We start from the raw sequence: 13,976 nt of genomic DNA on the forward strand, positions 1-13,976 counted from the left end.
AACCCTGTTTCGCCTCACTCAACTTGTACTTTCAGTTTCTTTAAACATACAACATCTAATTATCTTTAACACATTTGTTTAGTTTTATATAGGTTCCCAATTCTCCATTACCGTTCACTCTTTACCTCCTGTGTGATTATGCTCCATTTTTTCTGCTTTGTAAGCTTATTTGTGCAGGTGCTATCCACGCAGCTTATTTTCCACTGAACTTGTTACTCACACTTTATTTAAAGGACCACTCTAGGCACCCAGACCACTTCAGCTTAATGAAGTGGTCTGGGTGCCAGGTCCCTCTAGGATTAACCCATTTTAACCCGGCGCTGGAGTAAAGGTAAGTTTTAACCCCTTTCTCACCATCCAGCCCGGCAGGAGGGGATCCCTGAGGGGTTTCCTGGCACTATAGTGGTCCTTTAAATTATACTTTATACTAATTTTACAGCCCTGCAAAATATTCTGGCTCTCTACAAAGGATAATAATGATAAATGCATATATTTGGACATGCTACCATTATCATAGATCTCCTCCAGTAATAGGTAGGCAATTAAAGCAATAAGATACATACCGGCTTTCTAGTTGGTGTGACTTGGACAGTCTGATAAAATTCGGGCTGGACTCGGCTGCTTCTCCTAATTTTTCTTTTTCTAAGCGGTGACGAAGTTTCCTGGTCACTCTGCTTTATATCAGCGAGAGGCTTGACTTCTTCAACCCGGGCACGAGCATATCTCCTGAGATGCCGGGGGCTTGGTCTAAATCCCTGCAAGACAGCAAGTAGGAAGAGTCTGATATGTAAAATGAAAGAGAATGTGAACATTAAAGGTACTTAAAAGGCATGTTACAGGGAATAAACCTTAGAGCACGCCCCAGGGTTAAAGGTATATTTATGAAATATGTGCTACAATGGATGGTTTATTCATTTACTGCTCTATAGATTAGCCTTTATAGAAGCTGTTATCCTGACATTTATCACAATTTATTACCTTTAGAAACACATTCTTTCACTCTTCTGCTATATACAGGTGATATTCGAAAAATTAGAATATCGTGCAAAAGTTCATTTTAGCTCAGTAATGCAACGTAAAAGGGGAAACTAATATATGAGATAGACGCATTACATGCAAAGCAAGATAGTTCATAAGTGCGATGATTATGGCTTACAGCTCATGAAAACCCCAAATCCACAATCTCAGTAAATTAGAATATTACATGCAATCAATAAAACAAGTAGTGTACATAGAACAATATTGGACCTCTGAAAAGTATAAGCATGCATATGGACTCAGTACTTGGTTTGGGCCCCTTTTGCAGCAATTACTGCCTCAATGTGGCGTGGCATGGAAGCTATCAGCCTGTGGCACTGCTGAGGTGTTATGGAAGACCAAGATGCTTCAATAGCGGCCTTCAGCTCTTCTGCATTGTTTGGTCTCATGTCTCTCATCTTTCTCTTGGCAATGCCCCATAGATTCTCTATGGGGTTCAGGTCAGGTGAGTTTGCTGGCCAATCAAGCACAGTAGTCCCACGGTCATTGAGCCAGGTTTTGGTGCTTTTGGCCGTATGGGCAGGTGCCTGCTAGAAAATGAAGTCAGCATCCCCATAAAGCTCGTCTGCGGAAGGAAGCATGAAGTGCTCCAAAATCACCTGGTAGACGGCTGCGTTGACCCTGGACTTAATGAAGCACAGTGGACCAACACCAGCAGATGACATGGTTACCCAAATCAACACAGACTGTGGAAACCGCACACTGGACTTCAAGCATCTTGCAGTGTGTGCCTCTCCATTCTTCCTCCAGACTCTGGGTCCTTTGTTTCCAAATGAGATAAAAAAAAGTTGCTCTCATCAGAAAAGAGGTCTTTGGACCACTGAGCAACAGACCAGGTCTGTTTTTATTTAGCCCAGGTAAGACGCTTCTGACGTTGTTTGTTGTTCAGGAGCGGCTTGACAAGAGGAATACATTTGAAGCCCATGTCCAGGATCCGTCTGTGTGTGGTGGCTCTTGATGCACTGACTCCAGCCTCAGTCCACTCCTTGTGAAAGTCCCCAACACATTTGAATGGCCTTTTCCTGACAATCCTCTCCAGGCTGCGGTCATGCCTGCTGCTTGTGCACCTTTTTCTTCCACACTTTTCCCTTCCACATAACTTTCTATTAATGTGCTTTGATACTGCACTTTGGGAACATCGAACTTCCTTCGCAATTACCTTTTGAGGCTTTCCCTCCTTATGGAGGGTGTCAATGATGGTTTTCTGCACAACTGTCAGGTCAGCAGTCTTCCCCATGATTGTGATTCCTATTGAACCAGACTGAGAGACCATTTAAAGGTTTATAAACCCTTTGCAGGTGTTATGGCTTACTTAGCTGATTAGAGTGGGACACTGTGAGCCTAGAATATTGTACCTTTTCACAATATTCTAATTTACTGAGATTGTGGATTTGGGGTTTTCATGAGCTGTGATGTGGAATTATTAAAAATCTTTATTGTACTTGTATTGAATTATTGTACTAACTCCATTTTAACTTTATACTGTGACTTCGTCCTCCATTTTGTCCTCCTAACCTGACTTCTTCAATCCTCCATTTTGTCCTCATGACTTAACTTGTTCATTTTAAAACTACATTACGTGACTGAACTTCTCAACCCAATTAATACAGTAGACAAAGACCGTGTTTCCTTCAAGGACAAGTACCAGGAGGTGCTGGCTACTCCTTAAGACTTGCTGGCTACTCCTTAAGAGCTTGTAAGATAGTACAGTTTGAAGGCCACAGAACACAGTAGTAATGAAATGTTCTATTCATAAGAGACCTTGCACCTGGACATAAAGCCTGATATCACTGACTGTGTAAAATGACGCTTAGGACCCCCTTGTCCCCCACCCGTGTCCGGAATAATCCCACCTCTGATGGGTGGGCACGGGACTAACCTCTTAATTTTACTAACCAATAGGTAAGACACTAACTCCGTCACTTAACAATTAATCCAATTGATGATGTTTATTTGCTGATATTCTAATAATCAATGATGACGCAAAATGCCTCTTAAAAGGGCCTGCGCGCCCGCTTTTACTTCACTTGCCAATAAACTTTCTCGAAGTTATTTTAACCTGAACCTCGTGTGTCAGACTTAATTACTTCAGCGTATATACGCAATTTAATTTTATTGATTTGGACAGGAACAGATAGACTTTGAACATTTTGGTTTACTTTCAAAAAGTACCATAACAACTTGGCGCCCAACGTGGGGCACCGGGCTATGTCTGGCCGGTGAGCCGTCCTAAGGAAGACAAGGGTGGACGGAGGAATCCAGGGGGAAGGAAGGGAGATTGATCACCTCCAGATACACGGTAGAGACTTCTGCAGAGCCACCGGTACGTTCCAGCCCCTTTGATTGACCCGTCCACGTGTCTGTGACTGCTTCCCGGGAGGACATCAAAGACAGGTAATATCTTGCCCGGTGCCTCGTTACTCACTTGTTTACCTGCATTTTAGTCTATCTGTTGCCTGGGTGTGTTTGAATTGTTTGCCTGTTTCCCCATTTTGAGATAAAGGGGGGGTGGACCTGCAGGGGATTTGCCTGGGGTTCTGTCTTGCTTGTTTTCCCCTTTTTGGGATAAAGGGGGGTGGACCTGAGGGAATTTGCCTGGGTCTTCGGTTTGTCTGCTTATCTGTTTGTATTTTGCCCCTTTTGGGATAAAAGGGGGGGGTGGACCTGTGGATGTGTTCCTGGGGGTCTTCTGTTGCCTGTTTTACAGTCTAGCTAGCGTTTTGGTAACCCACAGCTCCGGCTGAGGGGAGTCCGGTTTTGGTAACCCACAGCTCCGGCTGAGGGGAGTCCGGTTTTGGTAACCCACAGCTCCGGCTGAGGGGAGTCCGGTTTTGGTAACCCACAGCTCCGGCTGAGGGGAGTCCGGTTTTGGTAACCCACAGCTCCGGCTGAGGGGAGTCCGGTTTTGGTAACCCACAGCTCCGGCTGAGGGGAGTCCGGTTTTTCTTTGGTAACCACAACCCTGAGCGCTGGGGCTTGTGAAATTCCAGTTTTCTGTTTTATTTGTGAGGGGGGCTCTGTTTCCTGGGGGGATTCAAGTAGGCATTGCTTGTTTTCCGTGGCCGCTGGTAGTGAGACTTACGAAAGTCGTTCTCCGAGCGGAGACACTACGGGGTTGAGGGAGGTGACTTTGGAATAAGCACACGAGTAAAGGAAAGGGATTATTGTTAATTTCAATTGAATTGTGATGCATGCACTGTATTTCAATTGTATTGTTGTCTTGTTTGTCTAATTAGGAGTCTCATGAACTCCTGTGTCTGTCTCTAAGGATTTTCCTTGTCTTTCATCTTTCCTATACTTCCTATATTATTATACTATCCACTCCCATTCCTCTTAAAAGAGAAGTGATTGGTCACACACTTCTCACCTCGCTCCAATCCGTGTCTACCACCCCGGGTAGGCGGATTCAGTGACTAGTCTACGTTTTGGGAAGACGCACCTGAGAAAATCCCACGATTCTCGGGTGGCAGTCGAGCATTGTAGACGTTCTTGTCCAGTTTTCCTTCTCTCTCCCTATATCTAGGACGCTGGTATAGGGGTAAAGGGATTATGGGACAGGATTTAGGCAAGCCCAGTAAGGGCTGGTTAGCATGTGATTTAGTCGAAGACAGAGAGGGTGAGGAAATGGTTAAAGGTGTTGAAAAGATTGCGAAAGTATGTAGAATTGCTGTACCGACATGTGGAAGATTGCAACCAGAAAGTTGGCGTAGGTTACTGACAGAAAAGAAAGGCAAACTTACAGATAATGGTTTATTAAAGACTGCTGAAGCATGGTATAGAGTAGCGAAGGCTATTCAACTAGAAGGTTGGGTTGAGGAAGAGATAAATCACAAAGGTGTGAAATTGTTTGTGTATCATAATAATTGTGTTGCTGGAGTTTACCCTCAGCCAGCGCCCCAAAGTGGCGCCCAGGGGACGTCTATCCCCAAGGTTCAGTCAGCAGTAGGTGATAGCCAGCTGACTATGTTCCCCACTCCCAATCCTCCTAGCACCCATCCCGTCACCTCCCCTGTCTGCCCAGTCCTGAATTCTGATGGATCTTTCTTTTCCCCCTCCCCGTCTCTAACATTCCCATCATCCTCATCCATCCCTACGTTACCTGCTGTACCCCCCCCTAACATTTCATCTGCCATTCCTTCCCTACACTCTCTCTCCGTTGATGATCCCCTCCCCTCTTCCTCCGCCCAACTAACCACCTCCTCCACCCTTGCCCCGGCTCCTCCCTCTACACCCACCCCTACCAATCCCTCTCCGTTCCCTCCCATCTCCACCCCAGCTCAATACCCCACCTCCTTCCCCTCCCCAGCCTGGCCCTACCCCTTCCCATATCCCATGACCCTGCCCTATCCCGGATATCCACTACCCACCCCCCAAGCCACTCCCCAGGTTCCGGTCATGCCCAGTCCGGCACAGTCTGCCCCAGACGTGCCCTCTTCCAACATGGCCGCCGCTTCTTCCCTTAACCCTAATGTAGTACCTTCTCCGGCCACCAATATGGCGGCCCCCAGTTCGGCCCTGATGCCGGTAATCCCCGGTGACTACTTATCCCCAGGTTATGACTCGCTAGCCACCCCTGCATCTGGGGCTCGTTCCCAACCACCGATCCTTTCACCACATTCGGGCCCTGCACCACGAAAAAGAGCCAATATCATAGAATTCGATGATGACGAGATGGACAGGGTGTCCCATGTCTCATCAGAGCTTGCCGCGGGAGCCCCAACTCATCGTTCTATCGATGACCCCTTTGGCCACAAGGGTCGGGGAGAACAGGCCCCTCCTAAATATGTTGCTTTCAATCCCACTCAAGCTAGTGCTCTAATGAAATCACTCCCTGACCCAGAAAAACAGCCTATGCCCTTCTACCGAGGGGTTGTTCAAATTCAAAAGACTTATTCCGCCGCATGGCGTGATCTACTGAGTATTTGTGCTATTAAAGCAGGGGATGCATATTGGCCGAGCATGGCCCGACACCTCAGTACTAATCTACTCAACAGTGATGTTGATTACCCCTCTGGAGTAACTTTCTGCACCCAACTAAGAGAATGGGCTAAGGACAAACTTGCGGATCAGGCTGCTGGCCTTACTGATGTTATTCAAGAAAAAGGAGAATCAGTGGAAAGGTTTCATGCAAGACTGTACCAAATGTTTACAGATTTGGGGTTTGATCTCACTGACAAGATTCATTCACAAATGTTGTCCGGTGCGTTCGTCCAAGGTGTTAAAGACCCAATACGCAAGGGAATCATTGCTGCACGCCCCGAATATAAGGTTGTTCCCCTAGATACTTTACTCCTAGTTGCTAGGGGCCTAGAGTCTGCCCAGACCCTTAGAAGGCCAAATTCTGCTCCCCTTATGGTGGCACGCACTACCCCTATTCCCAAGGGTACCAGACCAGAGGAAGGTGTTTGTTTTAATTGTAAGGTCAAAGGGCATTTTAAAAGTGACTGCCCGGAACCCAAAAGAGAGCCAAGAAAGCCACACAGGCCTGCCCCGGCCCCTAAGACTGAGAAGGAGGTTCCAATAATTGAGGAACCAGATGACTAGGAAATTGGCAAGCCTGTGTCATTAACCCCTGTTATGGCAGTGTCTACAGGGGATAAGGGGGGGCCACTTGCTACAGTAACTTTGCCCATCGAAGGCCACCCTACCACATTTCTTGTTGACACAGGTGCAGCCCGTAGTGTTCTACGAGAACGAGACTTGCCAGACCCATCTTTCCTGTCCAACATTGATGTCTCTTGTGTTGGAGTGGATGGCCAGCCGAGACATAGCCCTCTAACAACCCCGCTACGAGTTGGCTCTAGCCTGCTCGCTCGCTTTGTAGTATCCTCCACATGCCCCATTAACCTGTTAGGTGCTGATGTCCTCTCACGCCTGCAAGCATCCATCACTTTTACCCCGGATGGGCAGGTAGAAATGTTTACACCCCTGTCTGTATCAGACACTTCAGCCCTATGCTCTTTGCCTCTGATGCTGCATTTAGAAAAGCCCCGTGAGGAAACAGCAGAATTAAGGTCCAATTTCCCAGAGGAATTAAAAACACAGGTGCCCGTAAAGTTATGGTCCTCAGGCCCAGAGGACATAGGTCACCTAAATGTTCCCCCTGTGGTGGTAAAGCTTATTCCTGGAGCTAAGTTACCAAGAAAACCACAATATCCATTAAAACCAGCACAGTCAGCTGCAATTTCTGTCCACATTAAGGCACTCTTGGAGAAGGGTGCCCTTGTCAAATGTAAATCTGAATGCAACACCCCGTTATTTCCTGTGAAGAAGAAAACTCCGAAGGGTGAGCCAGAGAAGTACAGGATGGTTCAGGATCTCCGTGCTGTTAATGAAGCCACAGTCCTGGACACCCCTCTTGTACCAAATCCTCATACTCTGCTTTCTGGAGTCCCACCATCTGCAAAATTCTTCACAGTTATTGACCTAGCAAATGCTTTTTTCAGTGTCCCACTGGACCCATCCTGCCAATATCTGTTTGCTTTCACTCATGAGATGCAACAGTATACCTGGACTGTCATGCCCCAAGGGGCACAAAATTCACCAAGTCAATTTGCAAAGGCCATGGCCACCATCCTTGACCCATGGCAAGCCGAGCACCCAGAAGTTGTTCTGCTTCAGTATGTGGATGATTTGCTGCTCTGTGGGGATGACATACCCACTACCGAAGAGTGCTCAATTAGTCTGCTTTGTTATTTGGCAGAACAAGGATGCAAAGCTTCGCTCATCAAGCTACAGTTCTGCCAACCTTCAGTAATTTTCCTTGGACACTGCCTATCTCAAGGTACCAGACATCTTACTCGGGACCGGGTAAGAGCTGTGCTGGATATTCCGCCTCCAAGGACTTCTAAGTCTCTTCATGCCTTCCTAGGCCTCATTTCCTATTGCAGAGCATGGATCCCAGAAGCCTCTCTGCTCATGCAACCTCTCTATGACGCACTTAAGTCTGACCCTTTCTGTTTAACTAAAGAAGCTATGGACAATTTTACTGCTCTCAAACGAGCCATTGCTTCTGCTCCTGCCTTGGGCCTCCCTGACTACTCCAAAACTTTCAAATTGTTTGTCTCTGAAAGACAAGGCCACGCAACAGGAGTGCTCACCCAAACTAATGACTTAAGAGGCCGCCAGAGGCCTATTGGATATTTCTCATGTCAACTGGACATTGTGGCCAGAGGGACTCCTTCCTGTCTCAGGGCTGTTTTTGCTGCGAGAGAACTCATAGAGAAGACCTCAGACCTGGTCCTTGGCCACCCTCTGGTTGTTTTGGCCCCTCATGACATCTCTGCCATCATCAACCAAGTCCAGCTCAAGCACGTGTCTCCAGCCAGACACCTGCGCTTACAGTGTCATCTTCTTTTGCCTGACAACATTTCCATCCAAAGATGTCAGGTGCTTAATCCGTCCACTCTTCTTCCACTCCCTGAGGGGGGTATCTATTATGGATTTATCACGGATGAAACCTACATTCACCTGCTCTGTGGATGTATTAAGAAAGTCATGCATCCACATTTGACATTTTATGAAGGTGAAAAACCTCTCTGTGAAGGCCCAGATCACGCCTTCTGCACCACGTGGTATAAACCAAACATTACCCCTGAACCTTGCTATGAAGATGAGCTTTACCACCGGACCGATGTAAAGCTTACTGCACAAGACTACTATTGTGACTCTGACGGCAATAGTATGGTCTTGATCCAGCTACCTCAACAACTTAACTACCTTTACCGCCATTGGGATACTGCTATCCCACATATTCCTGTTACCAAGTTGAAGACAAGGTCATGGAATGATCTTGGGCCCATGGCAAAACTATGGGCCACCATGACTGAAGAACAGCTACAGGAAAATGGCATTGTCAAATACCCAACAACTGACCTTCTAGAAGCATGGCCACGCCATTTCCTGGAAAAGGAATTCCAAGATCTGGTCATAAAGAATGATTATGACCCAGAAACACCTCACGACTGTTTTGAACAGATGAAAATGGAAACAGTGCACTTACCAACTGTGCATGAGAACCCATTACCAGACCCGGATTTTACCCTGTTTGTGGACGGATCGAGATATGCCGATGAAGGAGGAACATATCATACAGGATATGCCGTAACCACAACAGATGAAGTTATTAAATCATCATCCTTACCACCAGCAATGTCTGCACAAGAAGCTGAATTACAGGCTCTGACTTCAGCCTGCAAAATTTCCGAAGGAAAACGTGCCAACATCTATACAGATTCAAGATATGCTCTAGGCGTGGCACATGACTTCGGCCTAATTTGGAAGACTAGAGGATTTCTTACCACCGCCGGTACACCAGTCAAACACAGCACTGCAATCAAGGAGCTAATGGATGCCCTCCTACTCCCCAAAGAAGTGGCCGTTTTGAAAGTAAAGGCCCATGGGAAATTGGATACAGATGAAGCAAAGGGCAACCATTTGGCTGATCAGGCTGCTAAGTTAGCGGCCAGGGATTTGCAGGAAGTGGATGAAGAAGTGTCCGGACAAGAAGAAGAAGTCCCTATTTTTGCCCTGCAAACTCTTCCTACTGACTTGCGAATTTTACAAGAACAGCAAGCTGCAGTCACTCCTGAAGAAGTCCAGAAATGGAAAAAGAAAGGAGCTGTCCAAAAGGACGGAATATATTACAACAACTTCAAATTTTGTCTTCCCAGAAATTTGTATCCAGCAGTTGTCCAATGGGCACATGGGCCTGCACACCTGTCAAAAGAATTGATGGCCGCCCTCATACAGAAGTATTATGAAGCACCTGGAATCACAACATTGATCAATAGCTTCTGCAAGGCCTGTGTCATTTGTGCAAAATGCAATCCAGGAAGACCAGTTAAAGTACCTGCGAAACACCTGGCAAAGCCCATGTACCCCTTCCAGCGGATTCAGATTGACCACATCCAAATGCCCAAGAGTGGGCCCCATGAATATGCACTAGTAATAGTGGACATGTTCTCAGGCTGGCCAGAAGCCTACCCAGTGGCCAATATCACTGCAAAAACAACCGCAAAGCGCCTACTTACAGATATTGTATGTAGATTCGGACTCCCAGAAGTTATTGAGAGTGATCAAGGCCCAGCCTTTACAGCAACTGTGACTAAAGAAATTTGGACTGCCCTAGGGGTGACTCTAGCTTTCCACACCCCTTACCACCCACAAAGTAGTGGTAAAGTGGAGCGCATGAATGGCACCCTAAAAACTAGAATGTTAAAAATGTCACAAGAAACAAAGATGCCCTGGCCAGAAAGCCTACCGATAGCTCTATTTAGTGTTAGGCACACACCTAGAGGGAAGCATTCACTGTCCCCATATGAGGTTCTATTTGGGACAGCACCCAGACTAGGTTGTTATTATCCGCAGCAGTTGCAACTCCAATCAGATGTTTTAGTAGACTATGTAACTGAACTTGCAAATGTCCTAAACAAAATACATGCCCAAGTTTTCTCTTCAATTCCAGATCCCGAATTGGATACAGGTTCCCATAACCTACTTCCCGGAGATTGGGTCCTGGTCAAGAAGTTTGTGCGGAAAAATACCCTGGAACCAAGATTTGACGGTCCATTCCAAGTTCTCCTGATTACCGCAACCTCCGTCAAATTGGCCGGTAGGCCAAATTGGATCCACGCTTCCCACTGCAAGAAATCTCCTGCCCCAGAGGAAGCGAATATCGCACAAACATGTATCTCTGGTACATCTTCTCCTTAATTAGCCTTATGAAGGCCCAGCAAGTAGCCATTACCAAAGACATTAGTGGGTACACCTTCTGGTATAATTCATCATGCACCCAGGTGGCTACTTATACCTTTGACTACTGTGATATTGTAGAATGCCCATTTCCCACACCACAAATCCAGAGCATCTATAGAGATATCCCTCATTCGAAAGACCCATATGTTTGTGTAGTTGACAAACAATGGGGGCACAATTGTGATCACTGGGGGGCGGCGGGATGGAATGCCGGGCCTGCCTGGGGTTACAAACCAAAAAGTGCCGTAGCTAAAGTAGATGATCATGGTAGATCGCTTCTCCAGAGAATGACTTTGAGAAAGCCTGGGGGGAGCACACCAATGAAATTAATCCTTAACATTGAGCGCCCAAGCCCAACAGATGCAGACCAGTATGTGATGGGAATGTACTGGAAAAAGGGTTCCTACCAGAAATTAGGGCATTTCTACCTCAAAGATATGTGCAACTCTTCTGAGTGGCAAGGGGCCACCCACATGGTCCCTAACCCATTAAAACCCCATATCCAGACCTTTCAGGACATGATGGCCATCGCTAACCCCACTTTTAAAGATACCATGGCCGCTGAAACAGGTTTTAATGATGTAAATTTATGGTTAGAATGGATGAAATATAATGCTAATAAGCATAATAGAACCGCATGTTATGTGTGTGGAGGTGCCCGGCCTCACCTGGGTACTGTACCTTTAATCCTACCCGTAGATATAGAAGAATGTGTTTTAAGCCTTTTTGCCTATCACTATAATTTTAACAGGTCCATATGTATTGCATGGACAAAGGAGTATCCTCTTCTAGCCAAAGACGTCAAACCCCCTGATGGTATTACCGTATATAAAGGTAATTACACTTGCTATGCCATGTACGATGGTATTGGTAAATTTGTAGGTAACTTTTCCAAAGGCTATTGTGCTACATACAGAACTGTCCCTGTACGTTTGCTGCAACATCACACTAGGTCACTAGGAGACATTTATTGGTTGTGTGGGGATTTACAGCTAAGATCCAGAATGGACACAGAATGGTGGGGAGAGTGTACTTTGACTAAGGCCATTATGCCTATACATATTATTTCTGACACACACCTCAACACCCATGAGTTCAGCCACACTAAGGTTAAACGTGACGCCCCAGTGAAAGGAAGTTTTGATCCTCATGTATATATTGATGCCATTGGAGTGCCCAGGGGGGTGCCCAATGAGTTTAAAGCAAGAGATGAGGTTGCTGCAGGATTTGAATCAATTTTTACCATAGTTACCGCAAACAAGAATCTAAATTGGATAAATTACATTTATTATAATCAACAGCGTTTTGTCAATTACACCAGAGACGCCCTCCAGGGGTTGGCCGAACAGTTGCAGGCCACATCCCAAATGACTTTCCAGAATAGAATGGCCCTAGATATGATCTTAGCCGAAAAAGGAGGGGTTTGTAAGATTTTGCCCGACACTATGACATGTTGTACCTACATCCCAGAAAACACAGGCCCTAATGGTAAAGTCACACTAGCTATAGAAAAATTAAATGACCTGTCTGAAGAGTTAAAAAGGAATTCTGGGATAAAAGATCCCTGGGAAAGATGGTTTGGTTGGATGACAGGATGGCAAAAGGCTTTAATGCAGATTGGTATGGCTATACTAATTTTTCTTTTTATTTTTGCTCTTCTCTTTTGTTGTGTCCTCCCATGTCTGAGAAAATCCCTCATGAAGACTGTTGACCAAGCAGCACCCACTTTGACCCATCTCGAAGTTGATGACCAAGAATTCCAAGACATCAACTCACCCTGTCTGCCGCTGCAAACATTCCCTTTTGTTGATAAAGTGCAGGAATTCTAGGAAGGGACTAGCTCAGGGACAGCATCTGTCAGTGAATGGTAAAGGCCCCATGTGGAGAAGTGGTGGGTTAGCTGCCATGGGATACCCTTGGGTGTGAAGCGTTCGAGAGCCATACTGACGGATGGTTAGCCTATTAGGGTCAGACCTAGGGACAGCCTTGCACTTTGCATTAACACCTAGCTAGCGGCCACGGGGTTTCTGTGCCTTTGGGTTAACACGTCTTCTGATACTAACATAATAAAGTTTTATCTCTTAGAATCTAACATTTCATAGGGGGGACTGATGTGGAATTATTAAAAATCTTTATTGTACTTGTATTGAATTATTGTACTAACTCCATTTTAACTTTATACTGTGACTTCGTCCTCCATTTTGTCCTCCTAACCTGACTTCTTCAATCCTCCATTTTGTCCTCATGACTTAACTTGTTCATTTTAAAACTACATTACGTGACTGAACTTCTCAACCCAATTAATACAGTAGACAAAGACCGTGTTTCCTTCAAGGACAAGTACCAGGAGGTGCTGGCTACTCCTTAAGACTTGCTGGCTACTCCTTAAGAGCTTGTAAGATAGTACAGTTTGAAGGCCACAGAACACAGTAGTAATGAAATGTTCTATTCATAAGAGACCTTGCACCTGGACATAAAGCCTGATATCACTGACTGTGTAAAATGACGCTTAGGACCCCCTTGTCCCCCACCCGTGTCCGGAATAATCCCACCTCTGATGGGTGGGCACGGGACTAACCTCTTAATTTTACTAACCAATAGGTAAGACACTAACTCCGTCACTTAACAATTAATCCAATTGATGATGTTTATTTGCTGATATTCTAATAATCAATGATGACGCAAAATGCCTCTTAAAAGGGCCTGCGCGCCCGCTTTTACTTCACTTGCCAATAAACTTTCTCGAAGTTATTTTAACCTGAACCTCGTGTGTCAGACTTAATTACTTCAGCGTATATACGCAATTTAATTTTATTGATTTGGACAGGAACAGATAGACTTTGAACATTTTGGTTTACTTTCAAAAAGTACCATAACAAGCTGTAAGCCATAATCATCGCACTTATGACAAATCACGGCTTGAACTATCTTGCTTTGCATGTAATGCGTCTATCTCATATATTAGTTTCCCCTTTTATGTTGCATTACTGAAATAAATGAACTTTTGCACGATATTCTAATTTTTCGAGTATCACCTGAATTATCAAATTCTGGAATTAAGTCATATACATATTCTAAGTGTTGGCCTCTGCCCTTATATATGTTGGCACAGCATCTTGGGATATGCGGTCCACAGCAGGCAGAATGGTGCAGAATGATACTTGCACTGTTTTATAAATCAG

General features: G+C 45.5%; 1 protein-coding gene across 1 annotated transcript in view; it reads right to left on the reverse strand.

The window, feature by feature from the left end:
- The window catches only part of DST (dystonin), a 592,252-nt gene that overhangs the window by 553,697 nt on the left and 24,579 nt on the right, over positions 1–13,976 (reverse strand). The window contains exon 3 of the mRNA XM_063442942.1: positions 564–755. Coding sequence (XP_063299012.1) covers positions 564–755 — 192 coding nt within the window. The remainder of the gene's footprint in view (positions 1–563; positions 756–13,976) is intronic.

The sequence above is a fragment of the Pelobates fuscus genome, chromosome 2, assembly GCF_036172605.1.
Source record: "Pelobates fuscus isolate aPelFus1 chromosome 2, aPelFus1.pri, whole genome shotgun sequence".
NCBI lineage: Eukaryota > Metazoa > Chordata > Amphibia > Anura > Pelobatidae > Pelobates > Pelobates fuscus.